The sequence below is a fragment of the Rhodamnia argentea genome, chromosome 5 (genome assembly GCF_020921035.1).
Source record: "Rhodamnia argentea isolate NSW1041297 chromosome 5, ASM2092103v1, whole genome shotgun sequence".
NCBI lineage: Eukaryota > Viridiplantae > Streptophyta > Magnoliopsida > Myrtales > Myrtaceae > Rhodamnia > Rhodamnia argentea.
In genome coordinates this window covers 15765113-15792149 of record NC_063154.1, presented here as the reverse complement: position 1 = coordinate 15792149, position 27037 = coordinate 15765113, and the positions used below count along the sequence as shown (strand labels likewise).

The 27037-nt window shown below is 38.5% G+C and overlaps 2 protein-coding genes across 2 annotated transcripts; one reads left to right on the top strand and one right to left on the bottom strand.

The window, feature by feature from the left end:
* The first annotated feature begins 2790 nt into the window (after nt 1-2790).
* Nucleotides 2791-3862, top strand: LOC125315215. The gene has a single exon (XM_048279649.1). It carries the CDS (start codon nt 2834-2836, stop codon nt 3860-3862), a length of 1029 nt encoding a protein of 342 aa, XP_048135606.1. The 5' UTR covers nt 2791-2833.
* An 11843-nt stretch (nt 3863-15705) lies between these two features.
* LOC115746602 (KH domain-containing protein HEN4-like) lies at nt 15706-23244 on the bottom strand. Its single transcript, XM_048278653.1, has 9 exons — nt 22441-23244; nt 21692-21783; nt 21115-21475; nt 20752-21027; nt 18283-18576; nt 18099-18181; nt 17375-17486; nt 16413-16602; nt 15706-16083 (listed from the first exon to the last, which is right to left on the bottom strand). Exons 1-8 carry the CDS (start codon nt 23125-23127, stop codon nt 16468-16470), a joined length of 2040 nt encoding a protein of 679 aa, XP_048134610.1. The 5' UTR covers nt 23128-23244; the 3' UTR covers nt 15706-16083; nt 16413-16467.
* Between the last annotated feature and the right edge of the window lie 3793 nt (nt 23245-27037).

Below are 27037 nucleotides of genomic sequence, written 5' to 3'. Positions count from 1 at the left end.
AAGTTCATATAGGTTAGTTCAATTTTCTACATACAAGCATTTGCGTTTTAATCGGACCGATGGTGGACAAGCTAAAATGAATTGGACTGAGCTCGCGGTGAGAGAGAATTTGGACAAGTCCGTTACCCTTTAATGGCCGAGAATTCATACAAAGCAAACCCCAGCCATATGATCCGAGCAAAGAGTTCCACAAAAAGAAGAAGAAGAAGAAGAAGAAGGTGGTATCATGCGGCTGATGGTGAAATTGGAAGTCCAAATGTAGTCACGCCCTCAGCATCTCTAGCGAGCACTCGGTCCACAAAGCACCGTCAAAATACCAGCGAGCGAGGGCATCTCTAAGCCCCACCGATCCGTGTGTCCATGATCCGCGAGTCCTGCCGTGCTGGTCAATCCCGTCCGCAATCCGTCGAAGTTCAAGTTTGAAAAGTTAATCCGAGATTAAGGTAAAAAATCGTATCACTGTCTTATTTTTGAACTAATCATACCTCTTGCATATTTTCCTAGATTTAGAAAATTAATCCAAATTTAGGAAATTTTCCTTATGACAACATGCTTTTAGAAGACGGTCCGACCCACAATCACTTGGTACGATCCGCTGATTTCATATAAGCGCCGGAAATCGGACAATCCGACCCATAATCGTTTGGGTATGATCCACCGATTCATTAGTTGATTTCGACTAAATATCGTTTTTTTTAAATCATGTATTATCTTCTATATATTCTGATTGCATGTTATCTCTATTTATTTCCTTAATTTGAAAATCTCAAAAAGATTAGCAAGTTTCCTATAAATCTTATCTAATCAAATTTAAATTGCATTAGAAACATAGGATTTGTTAGAAATTCTATCTTATAGGTTGCATTGCATGAAATAGATTAGGCATGCTCAAATTGATATACAACTTAGAGTAGATTGCATCCTTATCTAGGTAGGTTTACACACTTTAAAACATGTAAATTTAGGGCTAAAGATTTCGGGGTTAGATTCAATTTATTTCCTAGACATTTTAGTTAATCTTCATTTAGAATAGATTTAATTTTAATAATAATTAATTTCGAAATTCGTACAAAAATACCAAAAATATCTCATGCATATATATCTCATATAGTCTAGAATATTCCATGTCATGCATAGAGATTAGGCGATTCATCTTATGCACAGAATTGCCATGTCATCATTTACATGTCACATTGTTTGCCATGTTATTGCTATGCCATCAATTATTGTCATGTCATCATGCCATGTCATATAGTTTTCCATGTCATTAACTTTATCATGTCATAAATGCCATGTCATTGTTTGCATGTTATTTAGAATCATGTCTAGGTTCATTCATATAATTGCATGTTTAGGCTAATTAATCTAGTTTGCATGACTAAGTCATTTAGCCTAATTTTGACACTTTGGTTAAATCCAATTCATTTTCACATGTCTTTTAGACTATGTTAATTAGTCAATTGGCATGTTATTTAATTTCAATTGTAGATCATTCTAGTTAAGTTGATTTTGCATGTCATTAGATTTAGGTCATTTAGATAAATGCACATATGACATGTCACTTCGAATAATTGCACATGCTTTTCACTCAGTCACATCCTTCATTTAAATAATTGAAAATCATAAAAAAAAAATGCATTAGACTAAGTCTTGCACTTGGGAGATAAGCATTAGAGTTTAGGCTACAACATCTAGATATGTTCTTTTATCCCTATCTTGCAATTTATTCAACGTTTTTATTATTGAGTGTCAAATAATGTCTACACACCCGCATGATCATCTCACATGTTAGGACTTTAGATTAAAATTAATCCAAGCTTCCTACTTAAACATTTTTCATAAATTGAATGGTATCGAAAGGGTATTAATAGAAATATTAGCGTAATTAAGTCTTTGAACTCATTCATCTACGGTTCGTAGAAATAAAGTATTTCTCCCGATTTTATTTATGTCTCTAATCAACTCATCATAAATAGATTAGTGATGAATCCACATTGAAATTTTTTGGCATGTTAATTACTTGTACCTAAGTTGCGATTTGACGGGATTTGGGAGAGTCCGATCTAGGTTAATTCGTTAATTGACTTAGTAATCCATTAGCCTAAATCTTGCTGAAATCTAGATGGCGACAAGGGTTAATACCACCAAAAAATTTAAACTAGTACACTTGTGATAAATTTATTTGAAATTATTTTTTTACTACCAAAATTCCCAAACTAGTAAATCGGTGACAAATTTACCCTTGATATTGGTTTCCGTTGAATTTTACTATCAACTTGCTGAGTTGGATAACACGTGGTAATTGCCAGGTGTATTAGTTTGAGATTTTCATGCTCCGTTTATCACAAGCGTACCAGTTTGGAGATTTTTCTTGTAATGGTAAATTTGCCACGGGTAGATCGGTTTGGAGAATTTTGGTGCTCAAAAAATTAGTTTTGGGTAAAATTTGGCGTAGATGTACTAATTTAGAGCTTTTCGTAGATAAAAAATTAATCTAGGATTAATTTGCCATATGTATTCCAGTTTAGGATTTTTCGTCGTATTATCCCTTTCGATTATACATATGATCAGGGGGGTGACAATTTTGAGGTTCTTCCTTAGGCCATGAGGCGACGTTTTCATCAGTTTGCAGGAGGACGGCAAAAACAGCGGAGTCTACCAACTTTTGATGGTGAGAAAACCTAAAGAAACACTTGCCGTGTGATTCCTCAATAGCGGTCGGAGAGGCTGACTAATCAAAGTCTTCTTGTCTTGTTCTTCTCCTATTCGGTGTATATAATAGAGTCCCATCTTCTTATGAAACCTATCGAGTATCCGAAGATCATACTTCAGGATGTCCCCGAAACAATTTGTTCTCGCGCTCCTGCTCTTGATTTCTCTGACATCGGCGCAGGCGACGACGTACAAAATCATCGACCATTCCGCTAGAGTCCCCAGAGGAAACCTATATGCCGATGAGTTGAGCAGCCTCTACAAAGCCCGTGTTCTATTCAGCGCGACTGAAGAAGTTTTGAACATCTTCAATCAAAGGGAAGGCGAGGGCAAGAAGTACGATACGGTAACTCTCCGCATCGAGAGCTTTGCTCAGTCTCCACACGCTGTCGCCAGTACTATAGACAACGTCATTCGGTTGAACACACGTTATCTCCAACGCTATCGAGGAGACATAAAAGAAGAGTTCGCCGGAGTGGTGTACCACGAGATGACTCACGTTTGGCAATGGACCGGCAACGGTATGGCCCCTAGAGGACTTATCAACGGCATCGCTGATTACGTGAGATTGAAAGGCGGGTACGCATCCAAAGGATGGCCGAGGAAGGGGTCAGGATCAAGATGGGACGATGGTTATGCAGTCACGGCTTATTTCCTCGACTACTGCAATGGCCTTAAGCACGGGTTTGTTGCTGATCTTAACGCTCTCATGAAAGATTCCTACTCCGAGGCGTTCTTCATCCAGTTGCTTGGAAAGTCTGTGCACGAGCTGTGGCGCGACTATAAACTTGCTTACGGTACCAGAAGAAACCCCAGCAGCGGGGAGGGCTATCAGAAGCCATACACACGTACCCGCCCCTTCGACTATTCTGTCCCGTGGAAGACAGATGACGTGCCAAAGCGCAACGACCCGGAGAATGATAATTATTTTCGCATAGGGGCCAATGAAGTCGTACTTGACACTAACTTTCGACAAAATGAGAATGCAGAGAGCGCGGAAGACTTGGCTTGGCCTGCTGAGCTCGCGGCGAAGATAAAAAAGAACAGGGCACTGAATCCTTCCATCAATTCAAGGAAACTAGACCCGAATTGGCAGAGAACAAAAGGTAGGACGTCCAGATCGGATATAGACAAGCCGGTGACCAACTGATAAGCTTCACAGCGGCTCTATTCCGCTAGTATGGACAGCTTGTCCGTGATTATGCACAGCCATGCTCAGTAATAAATAAGTGCTATGTGTCTGTTTGTGAGCTCTATAGTTTGCTCAGTGTGCTTGTTGGTTTGTGAAGGGCATATGTATATTTCGTTTGGAGTTTGAACTATGTACTCCTACAGTTGAATCTTCTATGACATGAAATATAATCCCTTGCTGTTCTCCATAAGTTTTCAAGATTTTAGACCCATCGACTGTCATATTTTTTCCTGTTCAAGTTGTTTCGCATTATTGCCACTTGAAGATTTTCTATCGCCTCGTGAGAGAATACTTGCACGAACCGAATCCATGTCGATCGACCGGGTGAATCATACAACTCTAAATCAAGTTAAATACATGTAGGATCCACAGGATCGACGACAAAGATCATTCATTCCACCATAGCCCGGATTCTAGCTAGAATATGTTCGTTAATGACCATTTGCGAGGATCATGGAAAACGGTGACCGCTTTATTTTTGCTGTGATTGCTTTCTCTGGATCCGAGGTGGTTAACAGGTCAATCATTCAGTCCAACAATATGTGTACATCTCCCATGTTCAATTAGTTACCAAAAAGACACAGACGCAGGACAGAAGAGGATAGATTTTTCATGTTCCATCATTTTTTAGCAGCATATCTAATATGGTCAATGGAGCCTTAAGAAGGGTCTCAACGATATAATTAAGCGTTGTCGGTATTGTATAGGTCAATATTCAAAGTAGCGATAACATATTACCCATAAAAGGAGAAGCCGGTGCATTAAAAATTGTAAGGTTTTCTTGATCAACTTCTTTACAAGCGCATCAGTAGCACTCCTTGACAAAATTCAATTTGCACTTACATACAGATTGATCTCCTTATTTTGCATAACTCGAAACTACTTGACATCGGAAAACTTGTCTAATCTATATATGTATTCGCCCTATGTAAATGTAGCAAGAAGAAATGGTGAGATCGTAGAAAACAAAAAAAAAAAAAATACAGAATTCACATTCCTCCTTAAGCGAATGAGTTATGGGCTAACTAGGATATATATTAACTGCTCTATACCACATCCCCTCACATATGAGCTCCAATGTTAGGTTTGTTCCGCCGATATATATTTCACATATGAGCTCCAGTGTTATCTTTGTGATCGTTTTTTCTTCTCAATTTTAATTTTGTTATTATCTCCACATTGGTCATAACAATCTGGTATCAAAACCAATGGTCGATTAAGTACGGGCTCCAAATCTATTCTAATATTTGGTGGATGAAGTTGGGTAATTCTTGGCGGTGGGCGTTGTGCTGTAACAATGCAAGCCCTATGGCAAACTTCATATCTAATACAAAAAGACACATGGATTAAGGGAAGCAGACTTAACACTAAGTTCATACGTGATGAAGAGATTGTTAGGATGCACGTGTGAGTTGTGTTAAAAAAATCCCATGTCGAATAATTGATGCGATGTATAGCAATTACTACATTATAGTTGGTTTATAACTCATTAACTTAAGTTATTTAGTTAAGGTGGGTCTGCCAGGTGAAGGTATGGGGCTTCTGTTGCATGCTCCCTAACATAACATCTCTCCAAATGAATTGACTTCTAATGTTCGTGTACCACTTACAAAGATTAAACTGCTAAAAAATGCAAACCGATTTCGTTAGTGAACTATAGTGAACCAAAGTATAGATGTATGAAGAAGACTTTGGACATCTTGAGATTCACCTGGTGTGGTAGAGATGACTACCTAGGGCCATCAAAAGAATGGGTCGGGGCAAAAATTTTCCGACCTATGTCAACCCATTTAACTTCTTTTGACTAATTTATATGCAATACAAATTCAAAGATATATACCCAACCCGACTCATACCTAACCCATATCCAACCTGACCCACATTACTAAAACATATAGTTATTTAAAACAAGAACTTTTATACTATGCGTGTAGAGTAAAAGATACCAATTTTGTACTTTTAAAAGGTTCTAAACAGATTTTTGACTTGTTTGCAACTTTTTCTTTATTGCAAATTCTGAAGTTTCACACTGAAGTATGCACCGTCTCTTAAAATCAATAAGTTAAATAAATATTGACACATAAAACCATATGCTAATTTTCACGATTTTCTAAAAGCTTGAAAGATCATAGTCTTTTCTACTATTTTTCAATTTGGAAAAGATAAAAGATCATAAGTAGAAGATAAAACTAGAAAATAAGTTTTCCCACTCCAAAAACTCCCAAATCGAACCTAAAGACAAGTGAAGAGGGACTGCAAGTGGACTAGGCTTTAGACCCACTAAAAACCCACATTTTATTAGGCTTTATTACCCAAACTCATATCAATCCAGTCAGCAATATTTGGCTAACCCATATGTGACCTAGCTCAGCATATACTGGTTAATAGATGGGTCTTTTAACTTATTTTGACATATCTAATAAATGGTCCTCTCACTTTCCCCTGGACAAGGCTCATAAACTATAACCTTTGCAGACTAGGCATGAAATATATCTTATGTATGCTGGGAAAAGAGCAAAGCATCACTCCACCAATAAAAGAATTAACATAGTTTCCAACATCCTAAACATGAATAAGACAAAATATTTAGAAGTTGACAAAACATTCAATTTCTTATTATTATCAGATAAACGAAACTGTTATTTTATTTCAGGTAATATAGAAATAAAGGATACTTTGTCGCCATTGTTGAAATTCGAAGTACAAAGTGAAAAGACTAACCAAAAGAGAATTGAATGGTGAACAAGTCTTGGAGAACCGGAAGTTCATGAAGCCTTGAAGGTGCTATGACGAGACAAATAGCTAGTGCAGTTCTAACCACCAATGTACCAATGAGAATTGAATGGACAGCAGCTCGAAAGTCAAGTATTGGCCGAAAGCTTGGATAGATTCACAAGAAACTCATAAAAGTGGCTCACTATGGGAAAATATTTTTCACCTGATTTGTGCAATCTGAATACTACGACCCAAATACTCTTTTGACCAATTTCGCAGGTGCAAAATAAATTAACAGCTAAGCTTAGGCTTCGAAATCTGGAAGGAATACTTAAGGAGAATGGAATCAATGTTATTGATTTGATTGAATGAACTAATGCCAAGTATAGGTGACCTTATTTGAGAAAAGCTCACTATTACCAAGAAGATTTGATCGCCATCTCCGTCATTGTGAACATCTTCTGCAACGACAAATTCCTTTTCTTGGAGATTATCTAATGGCTAATTTAAAGATCAAAGAGTAAAGACCATATAAAATACTCAACACAGGTTGAAGTATATACGATGACGATAAGAAAGCTCCAAACTCTTAAATAGTCATATTCACTCTGTGTTGCAAGCGTGATCTTATTCATTTGTGTCCTACTTTTTCTAGAGTTATCGTTACTCACTGTAATCCTTGCATTGAGAAGGGGATAATCACCAAAAAAATCCTAAACATTCTACAATTGTATCAATTCAATCCTATACTTATTGCTTACATGGACATCAGCCATCTTATGTGGTGCATTTAGCGCTCACGTGGACAATTTTAATAATATTTGAATATTTTTTGAATATTTTTTGAATATTTTTATTTTTCTTTTTCTTTTTCTTTTTCTCTTCGACGGGCTAAAGGAAGGAAGGAAGAAAAGAGAAAGAAAAATAAGGGAAAAAATAAAAAATAAAAATAAAAAAAATTATAATATTATTTAAAAATTATCCACGTCAATCCCAGCAAAGCCACGTAGAGTGGCTGGTGTCTATGTCAATCATTCTTGATTGAATTGGCACAAATGCAAAATATGTAGTACTCAATTGGCAATATTAGTTCAAAAAAAAGTTTAGGACTTAATTGGCACAATTGCAATAGCTTTAGGTCCCTTTTTTTTCTATAATTTTGTTCATCGAGAAGTATTCAAATGTATGAGCAATGCTAAATTATTGATACTATGATCTATCAACTTCTTATGGAAGCACCAGCTATCAAGAAACACCTTGAGAAGGTTGTTAGGGACAAGGCGCCGACTTTCAAACATGTGGAAGACACCTTAAGAAATCGAAGGATGGAAGCAAGCTGGGGCATCGATCCATCTATTTTTAGTTGATGTGAGGGTCATTCCGGCTCTGTTCTGTTTCACACTTTGGCCGTCTGTTTTGGCCTCTTCTTTTTTTTTCTTTAGAGATCAAGTCCCTTTTTTGGACTCACGACACCTTTGCACTCTTAGTGACATTTACTAGTGTCACCACGAGTGCAAGGCCTCTTTGTGGTGTCGGGATTCACTCTTATAAAGTTGCACTTTGGTTAAAGTTAGTACAAATCTTATTTTTACCAAAAAAAAAATTTTAGAGAGGCAACATGTGCCAAATTGTAACCATTAAAGCGATGAATAGTGGATTCCAGCCTATTAATATTTGTTAATATGAAAGAATAGATATAGACTTATTCATAAGTCCAAAACCTATAAGCTCTATGTGCATCATCTTCTATCTCTTTCCTTAACTCATCTTATATATGATTGAAGCATCTTGCACTTAATATTCCTACATATAGCAAATCAGTTTTGCATATAACTTGTCTCATTCTGAAATAATTTTAAGTTTTATAAATCAACCTATTCACTTCCATTAGTTGGGTTGTTAGCTACAGAAACTTTTTTTTTCATGTGCAAATTGGATGAAAAGTACCATGTGGCATTGATGGACATAGGATAAGATAAACAGATTCCATACGAGAAAATGAAACACAAGTGATGCACGAAGAATCAAGAGTTGGCTCTACAATCATGTTAAAAGGTCCAACAAAAGTTTAAACTACAGGTGAGGGAAAACTGTACAAAATATAAAAGCTCAATCAAATCCAATGACCAATCGAGGTGGATTTTCCTCAAATAAGTGATGGGATACTCAAAGAATAAAAGAAGGGCCACATTTTAATAAACTCCAATCAAGGGCTCCTACATATCAATGATTTCTTGTCTCAATATCGTGTCTGGTCTCAATGTCTTGTTTCTACATATCTAGAAAATAAGGGCACTTTAGATCCTTATTTGTGTTTGATCTCAATGTCTCATTGTCAAGTTTTCCTTCGACCTCGTCGCTATAAATTTGCACTCATTTCCGTCTAGTTTACTAGAAAACATCGTAGTGTTTATGACCAAAAACAAATGCAACACCTAGATTTAACATGTGATCGGGGAGAGTGACAGCTTTGTCCTCCTCCCTTAGCTCATGAGGTGAACGTTTTCATCAGTTTACATGAGGACGGCCAAAATAAAATAGAAAACCTAAAGTTGTCATGTGATACCAGAAAGTAGCACTCAGAGAGGTTGACTAATCAAGAGTCTCTGTCTTCTTCTTCTTCTTGTTGTTGGCCGTCCAAACGGCCGTCCGTCGTCGCAAACGACACCTTAGGATCGCCGTAATCGAAAACTAGAAATAAAACAATAGAGGAAAAGAATTTGTGCACCTGTTGGGATTCGTCGTTTCTAATGCGAAAATTTGACAATCCGAAGCTTAAGCACTTCCCTTGTATCGCCCTTCGAATGCCTAGCGTCGATGAAACCGCCCCACACTCTCCTTTCTCACCTTATGAGGAGTCGTAAAAGGCGTATGAAGTTTTTCAGGGTTAAAGGGGACGCCTAAGCCCTATTTATAGAGTTTTAACTGGGCCCTCTTATCACGGGTCGGGTCGAACTCTGCCCACACTAGTTAGGCCCATATTTGGCCCATTAAGAATCCTTATATCTTTCCTTTATTAGGCCAATCCCGTAAAAATGGTAATTACAATTTCAATTAATGTAGGTCACATCAGAAAAACTCTTACATTCTCCCACTTGGGCTCTATTAATTGAAAGTGTACTGTAGTGCACACTTTTATGCTGGTCTAGGGGTTATTCTTAATAGCCAATCCAATCACATAGAGTCTTAAACACCAAATCATGGTAGTAATCGCATAAAACCGTATGCAGAGCCGTCCATGGTCACTAGTGTTTTAACTCTACTGATATGGATTCAATATGGTAGTGTGACAAATGGATGACACCTCATAAAAGAGTTACTTTATGTGCCATCCCCTTTGTCGGGTTACATTCTCTCTCCTTATGTGCCACGAAACATTATGTGCACTAGAAAATGTCCTTTATGGTTCCAATGAACCTCAATATGTCTTACATTAATGATTAACCTTACTTTATGTGTAACAAAACATAACCTTAAGTTTGGTGATTGAATGCCCCTGACCTTTGCTCAAGGTTTACATATACCTTGAGATTTTCAATAGATATACGTACTCAACTCAAATACTTTATTGCATGCAATAGAGTTGATACATATCAAGACGTTACAAAATGTAACAATCACATATGTAAACTTTATTAAAGCAAAAGCTGAAAACAACTCCCACCGAACAACCGCATTCAATGATGCCTCTAAGCCCATCTTAATGACATGTCATTTCAAATACATAAGGGCGTAGACCTTTAGCCGATGGGTCCACAATCATATCATCTATGAAACTATGCTCCACTTTAATGTCACCATTCTTCATATGATTCCTTCATGGTCAAACATTGACCGCCAGACATTTAGGCCCCTTAAGACCTTTGTTGTTGTTGACAAACAATACTGCAAAGCCATCGTCATATCATAATTGTATGGGTCTATCCACAAAATTAAATATGGTCAACTCCCCAATGAGGTTCCGTAACCAAATAATTTGAGTAATGACCTAAAAGTATGCTATAAACTCCACTTGAATAGCATAGGATAACATAGATTTGTATTTCTACTTTTCATTATACTACACTACCTACTAACATAAAAATGTACCATGTTGTCAACTTCTTGTCATCCGGATAACTAGTAAGGTCTAAATCCGAATACCCTACTAGCTACAAGTCCTTGACTTGTGAATCAGCATGTAGTCTTTTGTCCTCTTTAAATACCTTAAAACTTTCTTGGCAGCAATCCGGTGATTGTTTCTTGGATTTGACAGATATCTACCTCAAGTTGTAAAAACAACATTTGGGTTCTCTCAACTTCCGTATGAGGACACGATAACAGATTCGGTTTATCATCCTTAATGACAGGACCAATTTTTGAGTTACAGATCTGTATACTGAATTTTTCCACAATACAATCAACATATGTCCTCCGAGACAAATCCAATATCTAGCAAAAATGATCCCAATGGATCTCAATGCCTAGGACAAAAGACGCCTTACCAAGGTCTTTCATGACAACATTTTGCTTCACCTCATGCGGTAATCCAAGATATCTGCTTGTAAGCAACATACTGTCTATAGTGAGATAAAATTCCTCCCACTGACTTTGCGGTACATACACCGATTCACTTCACTCTCGACATCACCGAATAAAGTGATAACACTATGAAACTTCAACTATCATTGTCTGCGAACTTTGCTTAAGGCCTTAAGCCGACTCATCGATAGCTTCTTCAATTGGCCCAAATGTTGGCCCAACAGTAAGCCCCGGGGTTGGCCTATGAGTAGGCCCAACTGTTGGCCCTATATTTGGCCCATCAATAGGCCCTTAAGTTGCAGCTGCCCCTACACTTGATCCATTAGTAAGCTATTGTTGATGTTGCTTCTTTAATTGACAACCTTTTTTATTTTTCCTTCCACAATAGGACCACTTCATCTTTGCACCAATTCTGCTCATTCTCTAACTTGAGACCTCCCCCGAGTCTATTCTTCATTTTCGTTTTAGCTTTCCTTTTAGCTTTTTCAAAGGCAAATGTATAAGGGCTTCACAATCGGCTAGCTCCCAAAATTTGCTCAATCCGAGAGGCTGCATCATGAATTTGTAAGACTCAAATATGTGTTTTTCTTGTAATACTCATGTAGGTATTCCTCTAGATTCCGTTGCTTGAATTGGATTGCACAAATGGCATGTGCAAAAGGAATTCCAGTTAATTGCCAAGTTCGGCATGAACACTTTCTCCTTTCTAAGTGGACGAAATACATATCGTCATTGTTCATAATCCCAAAACCATCATCTCCATTCCATGTTGGATGACAGAAACTTGTAACAACGAGGTTGTCGTCCAATTTTTTGGCGATCCTAGAACCACATTGTCTTGTCCACTTTGCAACCTCATCTCTTTGTATCCGCAGCCTTCTCATAACCATGACTCATATGTCTTCAAGTATGCTGATGATCGGTTTGCACCCGGCTTCAAATATTATACCATTAAATGCTTTGCTAAGGTTGTTGTCGACGATATCGCACTTAAATTCTTCGCTGAAGAATGCCCTACACCAATGCTTATGATCGGTTTGAAATAGTGCCTCAAAACTATCCTTTGTCGGCTCTAACAATTCCTTCTTGGCTATTCTAAATTCAACCATGTTGGCACTCTTTGCTATCTGCCAAAATTGCGTACGTAGCTTGTCTTTTTTATAGTTCTTTGTCCAGCTTGTATAGATGTGCCTTGCACATATCCTATGTTCAGCATATGGCAACAATTCAGCTAATGTTGGAATAAGTCCCTATAATAATTAAAAATATATATATGATTATCAAGAAAAGCAATAAGCAATAAGCAATTTAATAATAGCCCAAGCTATGAACTTACAATGGCATTAACTTTTGTTGGTTACTCATGAATGCCCCAAACTCCCCCATAAGTTATCTCAAGGTTAGCGATCAAATTCTTTAGGAACTGGGACCAAGTGTCCTTGCTATCTACATTGACAACAGCCCGGACTATGGGATACATTTGGTCATTGGCATCTCTCCCAATGGCAGCTAACAACTCCCCTATCCGTACCCCTTTCGGAAAACATCCATCCAATCCTACAATTCTTCTATAATCGATCAGAAATCCTCGTTTGTATACGTCAAAGCAAATATAAAATCTATCAAACTTGATCCCAGAGTTGAGCAGTGGCCTCTCAACAACATCTACATAAACTCTAATGGATGAGTTTTGAAGCCTACACTCGTAAGCATAATCTCAAATCTAGGCATACTCTTCCTTATACCGACCCATCAATGCCTTCATCACTTTACGCTTGGTTCTTTTGCATTAATTCCTCGACACATTAACCACCAGTTGCTTCTTCACTAACAGCTTCAACTAAGGACTCTTGATCTCGAGCATTACCTTAATAGTGTTGAAGAAATGCTTCAACAACCATGAACTTGTTACCCTTTTTGTTGTAAAAAATAATGGGACAAATATATTCTTCCCGCAATGACCTAATCTGGAATAACTTGGTCCTCTTACTCAGTGCACCACAAATCTTCCAAGAACAATTCCGTTATGAACACTTAGCTTTGAGAAAGTCCTTAGTGTGTCTATAAAATTTCATATACCTTTGTTCAGAAATTAGGCTTTTGACAATAGCTTCTTTTAACTGTTTGGCATCATCAAACCTCATTCCTACACACAATACTGGACATGTAATGGTAGGATCATAGCAGGGGTACTTACTTTTCCTTTTTCTACACACGGATATTTTATCACCTTAAAGTTCACTCCCGAAACTAGCACTCTCGTCGTCATCGCCACTTTTTTCATATTCGGTTTCATTACCAGCAGCTACACCTCTTGCATCTCTATTTTCTGGTTGAGACTTATGCGACTCTCTAAAGGTTGCAAATTTGTTTCTTAGAAATTCCTTTTGCTTTTGCCTTGAACGTGCAAGTTCTTTATCATCATCATCACTTGCACTATTGACAACCGCCAAAGTTTCATCTTCTAATTCACTGGCTTCCGTAAATTCCCAAACTAATCCAATCAATCCTTCATTCTCTATGTCTTCACCGGATACTTCGAGACATCTCCCATGTTGCTGAACTTGCTTAGCATTACTTGCTGCTTGCTCTTGCCTCTCAAATTGCCCTTCGTCTAAAACAAATTTTTCTCCTACTTCTTCTGTTTGAGTGCCATCATCATCTTCATCTTCATTAATATCGTCATGCTCAACATATACCATCATTTCCTCAACATGAAGATAATGGTAAATAATATCCATAAGACTATTATCATCCTCGAAGAATCGCAACCCGTAACACAAGGCCTTCCCAGGAGCACGGTAATGCAATTTATCAACTTTACATCTATAATAATAGACTATCTCCCTCACGAATTGAATATAAGATGCCTTGCTTGCATCGAGAAAGATGATACATTCAAGCTCACCTTCATATTCCAACTCATTGATGCCAATAACAAATTTTCCACCATACCGTACAATAATAGCTACAAGATGTTGCTTGTCCTCCATGCCTACACTGCAACCAAGGAAGAAAAAAATTTATTATGTGAACAAACAACAAAGCAAACAAAGACAAAAAAAAAATTATAACAGGGAGGTCCTCACCAAGCAACAAAGGCTAATAAATTATCACACATGCACTGTTGAGGTCCCCAACAAACCCTTTTTTTATACAAAACAGCAACCAAATGTAAGAAACGCCCAATTTTTTTCACGTGGAGGTCCATACCAAGCAAAATATCCTTAATAATTTAACACAAATGCCACAAAAGTTATCTTGAGCTCCCCACCGAGTCCTATCTTTTCTACCCAACAGATTGGGTGTACCATGGAGCCCTATTTTTTCTTACATAAAGGTCACACCAAGCCCTACTTTTATGCACAATTCCCTCGAAGCGCCATCATCCCCTCTCGCTCTACAAAGATGGAGAAAGCCTACGAAGCCCTAATTTTGCTCCACTTCCGAAAGCCCTAATTTTTTCTTTTCCAATGAAATTCGCGAACAATGGGGAAGCAACATACTTATCAGAACCCACGATGGAGTGTGATGGCGAGCAACAAAGTGCAGCCGCAGTGATGGTCAGCTCACAACGAAACTACGAAGTGGAGTGGCATCGTCGCGATGGAGAAGACAAAGTGTGGCTTTTATTTCACAATGGAGAAGACGAACTATAGACTTCTGTTTGCGATGGAGAAGACAATGCCATCTCATCTTAATTGATCCGTGAAGCAAACGACGCCGTTTTTAGACGTGGTGCCACGTCAAATGAAACAACGTCATTTCTTAACCTCCATGTGGATTGCGCTTTCTAAAATATTTGACAGCTCAGCAATTAATTTTAATTCAAAAAGTCATGTATTTTTTTGGCTAGAAATTCTTACCGGAGGCACTAAAGTGATCCTTTTATCTTCAACTTGGCACTAAAATGATCCAATTGAAATTTTTAGCACTAAAATGAACTCCGTACCTAACTTTTAGCATTAAAAGTGTCCTTTTGCCCAAAATTTTAGACCCATCGACTGTCATATTTTTTCCTTTTCAAGTTGTTTTGCATTATTGCCACTTCAAGAAATTCTATGGCCTCGTGAGAAAATACTTGCACGAACCAAATCCATGTCGACCGACCGGGTGAACAATACAACTCTAAATCAAGTTAAATACATGTGGGATCCACAGGATCAACGGCCAACATCATTCATTCCACGATAGGCCGGATTCTAGCTAGAATATGTTCCTTATTGACCATTTGTGACGACCGTGGAAACCGGTGACAGTTTTGTTTTTGCTGTGATTGCTTTCTACGGATCCGAGGCGATGAACAGATCAACCACTCAGGCCAACAATATGTGTTCATCTCCCATGTTCAATCATTTACCAAAAAGACAAAGACACATGACAGACGAGTAGACATGAGCATCGTCGGTCTGGTGTAGGCCAACTTTCAAAGTACCCATTACATAAAACACGTAAGGAGAAATCGGTGGATTAAAAATTGAAAGATTTTACTAGATCAACTTCTTTACAAGCGCATCTATAGCACTAGTTGCTCTCGTTATTTCGCATAATTCAAAAGTGATTAACAACTTGAAACTTGTCTACTTTTATATAGTCTGGCCTGATTCAAATGAAAAAAGAAGAAATGGTGAGATCGTAGAGAATGTTTCGAGCCGTGGAAAAGATTGTACACTCCTTGCCATATAGATGAGAATACTTTCAAACAGGTATGACCTACCATTCATCTCATTCAAGTTGCACGACCAAAGAGTGCTAGCTGCACTTGCCCCTGCTCCTCCCTCTTATTAACTGGGCCACATAGCTATTGTCACTGAACATTTTACTTATCCCCAACTGTGGAAATACCCTCGATCCCCGGTCCAAAGATTCTCATTCCTTCTTCAGCATCAATCTCGACAGACACGGAGTCAGGACACCTCCGACCACCGCGATGGCATTGGGCCCTGCGCAAGGAATTTGTATAAACTCGTAATGACTTTCGGTAGTTTTTTCCCAGTGACTTTCGCTACTTCATTCCTATTTTCACCGTACATGTAAGTAAAAAGAATTTTGACTCCCCGCAGAAAAGAATAATCTAAAGAGAAGAAACTTGATCCGTGAATAAACAGAACATGGAGAATCATGCAATAGACTTTTGATTTTTTTTTTCTAATTCCTATTTTACAATCTACAAGAAAGAGATGCAAATAGCTCTGCAGAAAAAGAATAACAATGATATTTGAAACAAACGTCTCTCCAGATGAATTGGCTTCTAAAGTTTGTGTCCACTTACAGAGAAGAAACCGCCAAAAGATGCAAAGCCGAAGGTTCCATTAGTGAATCTGTTGTCATGAACCAGTGAGAATAAATGCATGAAGAAGGCTTTGCGCAGCTTGAGTCTCATCCGGCGTGCCAGAGATGACAATGGTCCTCTCACTTTTCCCTGGACGAGGTTCGTGCACTATAACCTTTGCACCAGAAATCTATCGGAAGGGCATCATGGGGTAAACATCAGTTGAACTGAACTATAATAAATCAAAAACTGATGGCTACAGATTGATATGCAGTACAGAGAATGACAAGAATGGTACGTTGACCTTTCGTCTCTTGTATCTAGTATTATCTGTTGTAAGTAAGCCCGGTCCCTTTCATGATACTTTCCATTGACTTCAATATTCAAGAAAAGAACAATGGTATGTTGACATTTTGCACCTTTACATGAAATGTAGCTTATGTATTCAAGGAAAAGAACAAAGCAACAGTGAACCAATGGAAGAATTTCCATAGGATGCTGGAAACTAAACACGGATAGTCAAAAGATATGGGGACGGAAGTTTGGCACATTTGCCATCCACCTTTATCAAAACCTAAAAGATCTCAAATCTGATCCCTTCACCCTATTTGCATTCAAGACAAGAGTGTAGTCTATAAATTTTTAGGCCAACTAATCAAATGCCAAAAGGAAACAAATAGAAGTATCAAAAACCAGTTGAGATCAGATAGCCATGAATTCCAGGGTTTCAGTCAACTCGAGTTCAGGGATTAACAAGGGCACATATCATTGGGCAAGAATATAATTGGCCTTCCAAACGAGCACAGAAATGTAAGTGCTTCTGTAAGATGAGGGCTAGACGTGGATCGAAACATTTTAACTGACTACAAACACAAGTTGAAAAGTAGAGCAGAACTTTTGTTCGCCAAATTAAGAACACCAAATGAAGCAGGTAATCTGCCAAACAAGCATGTATGAGTTACCTGTCTCAGTCTAGTCAAATTGTTACCATTCTCCCCATAGACACAGTGGATGACATTTTCAGGTACAATGATCTCAACCGTAGTGTTTGTCACAACAGCAGATTTACTCCCACTGCACCAGTTAGGTTATGAGGATAAGTAAACAGAAAAGTTGCAACCCAAACACCTAATAAGTACGCTTTCTGTGGCGTCCATTACAAATCCTGATATTAGTTAGGCACTTCACTCTCTGGGTATGCACAAGAGAAGCATCGTTTAGATTATCTAGCAGTTGCAGTGATCAAGTAATTCGGTCTCTACAACTGCAGACATGTTTCGAAATACACTAATAGGAAAAATTATTAGCTCGGAAACCGAATGGCTAATAAGTTTGCAAGCTTCAAGAACAAAAGCTGAGACTCTCAGTTAACTGCAGTCCCACAAAGAGCTCAATAGTGAATTGATGGTTAGATCGTAACATGCAGGTCTCTTGCCATGGACTGCCGTGACTTAGTCTTCAAATACAAAATATCCATGGGCCCCACTTTGATGTGATAAAGAAAATCTAGAACATGGAAATTACCCAATCACGCCCTCAAAAAGAAAGAAAAGCCAACATGATTCGTAAATCCTTATAAGCTTATTCAATATACAGTTCACAATCTAACTTCAAGTGCCACCTCTAATATTCTTGACAAAAAAAGTAATGTAATATGCTCTTATAGCTAGACCGCAGACTACCAACCTGCCAAGTTCTGTACCACTTCTTAGTGATGTCAAACCTCTGCCAACATCTGAGATGCTCCTTTGTGGAACTCCAGCAACCCCCTGCAAACAAAATGACCACAGAAGTGAATGTGCTCAGAAATCCCTTCGATCTCTACATACAAGGAGTATGCACCAAAGAAATTTGAGCAAAGAGAACACACCTGTGATGTCCACAACCTTGGTGGGGAAGGATGATCAAGATGATGCCTTAATCCAGGTTGATCTGTACTAGGTGTCAAAGTAGCGTATCTGCTTAGACCTGGAGAAATACCTGGTGATGTGTCCAAACCCAGAGCAACAGGATCCTTTAGTCTTCCATAAGGACTAGTCTCTGCCAAAACAGAGGAAGCCATTCTGCTTCCCAAATTGTTCGATGAGCTGGGAAGAATGTTATCTCGCAGTCTACCAGTTATATTGTATAACGCATTCTGAACATTAGGAAACTCCCCCGAAATCTGCATAATAGACTAGTTAGAATATAGTAGCAATAAATGCATATCTGCAAACTATTCTCATAAGTTGTGTTCACTCAACATGCTAAAAGTTATCATTATGGTCCACACACATAAGAACCTTACATACACCAAAAGCTATCATCACATCTCAACCCTACAACTTTTTTCATCTAAGTCCCCCAGAATGTCAATAACACTGTAACAAGCAACTAATTAGCATGAATTATCGTAAACCCAGGAGATGGCACATCTCTTGTGAACCTCCCAGAGATGAAAGCTCAGTAGTTAGAAGTACCGCTTCCATGACCTATCATAATAAAATTTCCATACTTACTTTAAATAGACTAGTGGCACCAGGCCATTGGACCGGAAGAACATCAAATTGAGCTATCCTCCAGTGCATATATTAGTACTCTTCTACACGGAAATTTACAACCTACACCAAATTATCTTTTTCACGGAAAACGTAATTAGACTTATGATTTATCAGTTCCCAATAAAGAATATGACATTAGGGTAGAGCATGGGCCAGGCTAGGCGGGCTTCTGTAAAGATTTTGGTCCGAGGAGAAAAAAATTCATGCCTGGTAGGTCATGGCCCGGGCCAAAGCCTGAATCTCAAATAAATTCTTGTGGTTGCCATTTCATGTATAATTTTAATAATGAAAAAACAATGCTAGAATGAAAAACCTCTTAATGGTTCTATGATAAACGACAAGGAGAGAGGAGGCAGAGAATATAAAGGTGGTACCCTGCCACAGATGCATCCTTTACCCAACACAAACCCCACAACCTGTAAGCCCTGCGCAGCCATACCAATTGAACTTCCCCCACAGGGATCCGGACGAATAACATATCATATGTTTTCAGCAATATGCAGAACAGCAAGTTTTATCTAACCATCGAAGGCTGCTTACAGCCCACTTTCTAATAGTCGAAGCACCATACCAGCGAACATTACATCAGTAAAGCATCACTTGCCGTCTCATGTAAGAACTTAGATTATTCTAAATGACACAAATAAATCCCTTCATTTGAATTTATACATCTGTAAGGGTGTTTAATGCTCAAAACATCCCAGGAGCACTTGATAGAACAAAGAAAATAATAAAACCCAGAAAAAGTTATGGAACTTCTGTTGAAATTTATATATAATATAGATAACCAAAAATCCTCCACTAGCTACCAGTTATGAATCCTTGAAGGAGATTTTATCTTCATTATACATAGCTTGTGTCAAACAAGGTACTAAAACTTAAACCCAAGGTTTCATAGTTTCAAATTGCAGTCATGCATGGCATCAATTGCAGTGGAAAAGGGGAGTGATAAAAGTTGTGCAAGTAATCACAGACATCATGGGAGGAAATTACATTGGCATGAAAAACTTATCGAAAAAGGAAAATAATATTTACTAAACAATGTACATACTTGCGGCCGATGAATGAACAAAGAATATTGCATCATACTCTAATCATCTCTCCCAATCTACATGCCGGATTTTGACATAACAAATTCAAAGCCTCCCACTACATGTCCTCCAAGGATCAATATACTTTTTTTTAGCAATGTCAACTGAACTAGTTTACTTATTCATGCATGTCGATCATCTCAATTATTCAGGTACAGCCACCCAATCAAGACCCCACAAGCGCAACGGTGAAGGAAGCCCATCCTTGCAGTAGCCCCATTCCCAACTCCTTTAGAAAATAAGACAGTGGCTAGCAACAGAATTTGCATACAGGCTTCAAAGCGCACAAACTTTTATTTTTGGTCAAAAAACGTACAAACTTATAGCTCCAATATATTGTGCTTCATCTTGCATAGAACATAGGCCACATTTCTTGCACATGACCAAAATGAATCACAACATGTTGACATAATTGAGTTAACCATGGAAAACCTTGAAACTCAGGTCATTTCGAGCATCCATGAAAAAACTTGAAAATCAAAATAGTCGATTCTTACATGTGGATAAAGCTTGCCTTCTTGCAAAGACATACAAGCAATCTCACAAAAAGATTAATCAACTCTTTACCAGTTGCACCACTATAGTTTAGGCCTTTGGCATCATATTCAAACTGCAGCATACAATATTAACCCCATGTTGATTTGAATATTCAAATTGTTCATATACTCAAATATATTTTTTTGCAAGAATTAAGCCATGGTATCACACCTGTACCACTTCATCATCCTCTGATGCACACTTAGGGACCTGGTCACCCACCATTATCCAAATATTAGCCCCTGTTACCCTCCGAGTTTCTGAAACTATAGAGCCTCCTTTTCCCAACAAGCAACCAACAAGGTTCGACGGGACTGCAAGACGAGCAGTAACGGGAGAACCCTTACTTGACCCAGAATCCAGAACCTTTTCAGAGCCAGCTTCAATTGACCTCGTGAAAACAAGAACAACAGCCTTTTGTGCAGGTGAGTAGCGTGATTCGGGGTTCTGCATTGTATTTCAAAGCCAACATCATATACATCACAATCCACCAAAGGCTGGATGTAAATTAGTCAAAGAAACCTACTAACACACCTCAAAAGCCGTAATAGTTATTAGTCGCTCATCACATTCAGCTACAGTAGGTCCAACACTTATTGAAGCACCTGATTCATTCTCAAGAGCCTTAACAATGGAGCCCCCCCTTCCAATGACACCCCCAACCCTGTCATTGGAACAAAGAATCCTGTAGCTAACTTCTTGCTGAAGTGCTTTCGCTTCAATAGTAGGGGCCCTGTTTACTTCAACAGCCAAAGGATGAACTCCTGCACCATAACTAACTGCTCCACTTGGCATTGCGGGCAACACTGGGTTCCGCTGAGGAAGATCTACATGAAAGTCAGGCAAAGTCTGGAGGGACAAAGAATCAAGAGTTCTGCCACCAGTTATCCGAGACCTGTCAGGTATCTTATCAGCTGGTGGACATTCTTGAAGGCGGCCAGATACCGCAACAAGTGCCTTCTTTACTCCAGGATGAACTCCTGCACCATAACTAACTGCTCCACTTGGCATTGCGGGCAACACTGGGTTCCGCTGAGGAAGATCTACATGAAAGTCAGGCAAAGTCTGGAGGGACAAAGAATCAAGAGTTCTGCCACCAGTTATCCGAGACCTGTCAGGTATCTTATCAGCTGGTGGACATTCTTGAAGGCGGCCAGATACCGCAACAAGTGCCTTCTTTACTCCATGAACCTCCCCTTCGATCTGCCACATGAGTGGACACTTACACAAATAGCAACGCCACAATAATAATTTAAAGAGGAGAAACATCGATCTTTTTCCTATGGCATCCTTGGGCTCAACTAACTCCACTTATAAAACGGCTTTCCATATTCTAGTGACACAAGCAAATGAGAATGCCATCATTACAAGACAAGGTTGAAACTCTGAATAAAACTAGCAGATGAGCTACATGTATTCCTCATGTAACAAATCTTTTTGCGACTATAGACCACCCTATTGCCCTTCTCGTAAGGTATTATATTCATTTATGAATAACAGTCAATTTTATCAGTCAAGAAAACCAAATCACATTTTAAAAGCATATTTCAGTCATCTCCATCTTATCAACCATTGAAATTTCTTAGAACCTGGGCATTGCTCTTGCATTCCATCATTCACGTAACGCCACAGCAAGAATCCTAGTTAAGCCATGTCACTTACAGTAACAATCTTCCAGAGGTCCAGAAGAAAGCCCAACAGGGCCTCACCTCGATATTCACACCAGATATTTCATGCTGATTCAAGATGCAGACTTTCTTTTTTCCAAAAGAGCAAATGACACCACGCGGCAACACTAAGACTCTCAAATTATCCAAACGGGGCATAACTCTACCTTGAACATTGCAAGCACTACCTTACCTCTATCATTTCTTCGCCAGCAGCAGCACACGCAGGCAGCTGCTCAGTCAAAACCCTAATCTTGCAACCACTGTCGTTCCTTATCTTCTCCACAGTCTTCCCTCCTTTACCAATCACAGACCCGGCCTGGCTCTTCCCCGCCAAAACCCTGCAAGAAACCACCCCGACTCCCACTTCAACTCCGTTGCTCTCCGCTGCGACTTCCAAGATCCTCTCAAAAACCCTAACCAGCGCCTCCTGCGCTTTGGACACCTCCACCTCGTCCTCAACATCGCCATCACCATCACTCGCCCCCGGGCTCTCATCACGACTGCCGCCTCCGCCGCCGCCGCCGTTGAGCGAGACCGAGATTGTGGTCGAAACCGCGCTCGAGGCAATCACCGTGATGACCCGGTCGGGCGATTCCTGGGGCGCGTCCTCGACCCGAATCTTCGCGCCGGTCAACTGCTGGAGATGCTTGATGGTGGCGCCGGACTTGCCGATGACCCCGCCGATGCGGGACGCGTGGCAGAGGAGGCGGAACGCGGCGTGGCCGGGAGGGACGGAGAGGGGCGGAGGAGGGGCCCTGGAGCGCTTGGAGGGGCCGTTGGCGGCGGCGAGGAGGCTATGGCTGGGGTCGGACATCGATGCTGAGGCTTGGTACGTAGGGCGACGCTTCGCAGGGAGAGTGAGGAAGCTACTTACCATGCTCTCGAGGCCCGCCAGTTGAATTCATGAATTTGAGAAGAAAAGGGGTTTAGAGAGAGAGAGAGGATGAGGTTTTGTCAATGGCAGTTGCAGAGACGAAGAAGAGGAAGGGGAAAGAGACAGTGGTCGGCCGGTAGCCGGTGGCCCCTTTTCCTCTTCTCGTACTCCTTCTTTATTTTCTCTATTTTCTTTCTTTCCTCTGTTTTTAAGAAAAATTCCAAATAAGAACCTAAAAAAAATTATTTTTTAAATAAAGATATAAAGTATATTTTATTTTAATAAACACAAAGCGCCCTCTTTATTTTAAAGACATGCCTGACCAGGGGCATTTTTATCGATCATATTTTTTAAAAAGTGCAATCAAGTCATAAAACTTGTTAAATTGGTGTAATCGAATCCTTTCGTTGATACCATTAATTTATTTAACGAAAAATACTGATGTGACATTTTTAAATTAATTCCTCAATACTATGTGGCATTTTTATTATTTTTATTCTCAATTCTTATTTAAATCAAATTAAATTTTAAAAGCAAAATAAAAAAAAAATTGAGAATAAAATAGTAAAACATAAAATGCCACCACCCATCGCCGGAGGGGCGATTGGCCCTCAACAGTCCTAGGTGACACCAGCCCTCCCCTAGGGCCGACGACGACTCGCCAAGCAAAGGCCCGGCGACTATACATGGCCACGAACCGTGAATCACTAGTTCCAGTTCATGAACCGACGGTTCCAGTTCATGGCCGTGCTTGAACGGAAACCGACCCTTAAAGGGGCGTATCGGTTCGAGATTCAAGGGCCGGTTCATTTTTTGAATTTTAAATTTAATTTAAAATAATAAATTATCAATTATAAATTATAGTGAAATTGTACATTGTAATCAAATTTGAGGGAAAAAAAAAAAAAGAAAGGGAAGGGGCTTGAACTTCATGAATTATTATTAAGAGTCTACATATCTTCTTAAGAGTAGAAGAATCAAAGTCCATGTAGTTCTTTTACCTTTGATAACCCCAACTTACCTTATCATCAATCGTCACTATCCGTTGTAGTACCCGTGGTGGTGGTATCTCCACTATCATTATTGAAGAATTCGTCGTCTCGTGAGCTTCCATAACATCTGGATTTAATCTTGAACGGCGGTCGTCCAAAATTAATCTCCAGTGCTAAATGTTTGTTCAACTGCAACTATTAAAGAAGGGAATGCTAACATCTGTCTTGCTATGAGAGTGAGGATTGAAAATTATGTTAAATGAGTTTTCCACCACTTTAGAATTTTGAAATCTGTGCTATGTTTGGAATCACGGAACTCAAAAGCAATGGTTAAATAGTTTTCTAATTCAAAGATATTACTTGTTGCTCCCTTTTGTCTTTTTTACCTACTAATGAGCAGATTGTACCATCTATTAAGTTTACCACTCTTCTCCCTTTGTGAGACACTAGATTGAAAAGATCTACTATCACATAAACCATATCTAGTACAAAATTCATTATATAATCCTACTATAGTATCTTTAATCTCTACTTGTAGAGTTTTAATATCATCGTTTCATTCAAATATAAGCAATGTAATAATAATCCTTTAGATAATCATACAAACCATCCAATTTAGAAATTGATCGCAAACAATAGCAACCAAATAAATAATAGAAATGCAGGCATAATAATGCAGTTATTTTGCTTTCATTGTTATAATAGTCGGAGCTAAATGAGCATCTTGTTCATATTCACAAAAAAAAACCAGCAATGTTAACACACTCTATTAAAAATAAATGTGTAGTAGGATAATAAATACCAGATAAAGTATAAGTTGTATCATTAAAAATTTTCAAAAAATCTAAATTTTTTTTTGCAAACAACCCAATCTTGCGAGAGTAAACTAATTTTGAAAACATTGTTCGAAATAAATGCACATAAGAAATCTTTAAAAGCAAAAGATTAATAAAACAACTCGTAGTTAGAATTCCAATAAGTTGGAACATCTTTTGGAAATCTTTTTTATTTTTGTCCCTATGATTTACAAAATCTACCCTATTCTTTTATAACTTGGGGATGACTCCATAAAAATTTAACTACTCTATTTATTGGGGTGAGAAAAGCTTTAAGAGTTCGTAAATCATCTTATACACATAAATTTAAAACATGGCAAGTACATCTAATGTGAAAAAATTATCCTCCAAAAGAGGGTTTACAAATATTTTCTAACTTGGGAATGGAAGCGGTATTTGACGTAATATTATCAAAATCAACTGAAAAAACTTTATTAATCAAATTATATTCTTATAAAATTTGCCTAATTATTCTATAAATATTATTGGCGGTATGTCTTTCATCAAATACTCGAAAATGCAAGTACTCTTTTTTTAATGTTTCAATCGTCAACTATTCAATGACATGTGATACCATATAAGAATGAATTTGCCAAGGATCACTCCAAATGTCGCTACCTATATGCATACGTCTATTAAAATCCATAAAAAAAATTTACAAACTTTTTTTTATTTTTTATAAACACTAAAAAGTTTTTTAAGAGTAGTTCTCGGAACAGGTTTTTCTTGCGGAATACATGCGGTGTTTATGAAAAAATTCAAACCAAAATTTTCACCGGTAGTAAATAGGAAATGTTCAATGGCAATATATTGAGCTAATATTTTTTTTATAAAGTTCATCACTGTAATGAAATAAAGGAGAAGTGTTACGATTGACGTATTCGGAAATTTATTGTTGCTTGGTATCGATCCTCGCTTGTGTTGTATGTTTTTACATCAGATGCCGACGGTATGTTCCATAGCCATCTCTTTTATTAAAATTGTATGATTTCGTACAATATTTACAGGTTATCTTGTATTTATCTCCACCTACATGTATCTTGTCGAAGTGTTACCATAAGTTGGATGTACTCTCCAGGGCCTGCCGTTTCTGCTCCTTTGCTGTCAACGTTTCTTCGATGCCAGCGGGAGGATGAAGAATTTCTTGCGTTTGGACATGCTTAACATTAGTAATATAGTTAATATTATTATCGGCGTCTACCCAACATGTAAACTCATGATAATCATATTGATCATGAGATTGAGAATAATCAAATTCCTCCATCCCTATCGACATCGGGCTCTTTCCCCTATCACCAACTTCTCTTCTACTTGCCTTTTTTGTCGAAAAATTGAGCGAAAAGCCGATTCAGAAAATTGATAGAATTGAGTCGGGATTGAGAGAATTCAAAGAATTGAGAATTCAGATAATTTGATAAATTGAGAGAAATTGTGAAAAATTGTGAGAAAAAAATGAAAGGGGTGAATGGTATTTAGAAAAAATTTAAGCAAAAAAAAAAGGGGGAGGGGGTATAATGGCCGTTGCATTGCTTGGGTCGTTGGAGGGAAAAGAGCCATGGCTCTTTTCCCTTTTTTTTTTTTTTTTGCCATTTGGAGCCGACTCGATTTCGAATTTTTTTAAACCGTAACCGACTCGTGAGGGGCCGGGTTGCAAGGGCCGTCCATCCTCACCCAAGGTCGGCAAACTCTACCGAAAATGCCGAATAGCGGCCTCGCCTCTCCCGGAAGGCCCCGCCTTGCCTTTTTTCTGCTTTAGCTTTTTAAATCTAATATTTTTTTTTTATTTAGTTTTTTTTTAATTTGATTTAAATAAGAATTGAAAAGAAAGATGCCACGTAGAGTAACAAAATTAATTTTAAAATACCACGTCGGCATTTTCCGTTAGATAAATTGCGATGTTCACTATTGGCGAGATGGTTTTAGGATAGAACCTAGAACCGGACAGCAGGATAGAACCTAGAATCGAACCGATGGAACCTGTCCGGTTCCAAGTTCCAAGGTATGTAGGATATATTCCATATTCCAAAAATTGAAGAGCCTGTTCAGTAAGTTAAAATAGAAAAACTTGTATTGGTTTTAGGGATG

Coding starts and splice junctions, on each gene's coding strand:
- LOC125315215 (XM_048279649.1), top strand. CDS start 2,834: ATGTCCCCGAAACAATTTGTTCTCGCGCTCCTGCTCTTGATTTCTCTG.
- LOC115746602 (XM_048278653.1), bottom strand. CDS start 23,127: ATGGTAAGTAGCTTCCTCACTCTCCCTGCGAAGCGTCGCCCTACGTAC. Junction 21,028..21,114: donor TAACTATTACGGCTTTTGAG/GTGTGTTAGTAG, acceptor AATACAATGCAG/AACCCCGAATCACGCTACTC. Junction 16,603..17,374: donor ATTTGACTAGACTGAGACAG/GTAACTCATACA, acceptor CCCTTCCGATAG/ATTTCTGGTGCAAAGGTTAT.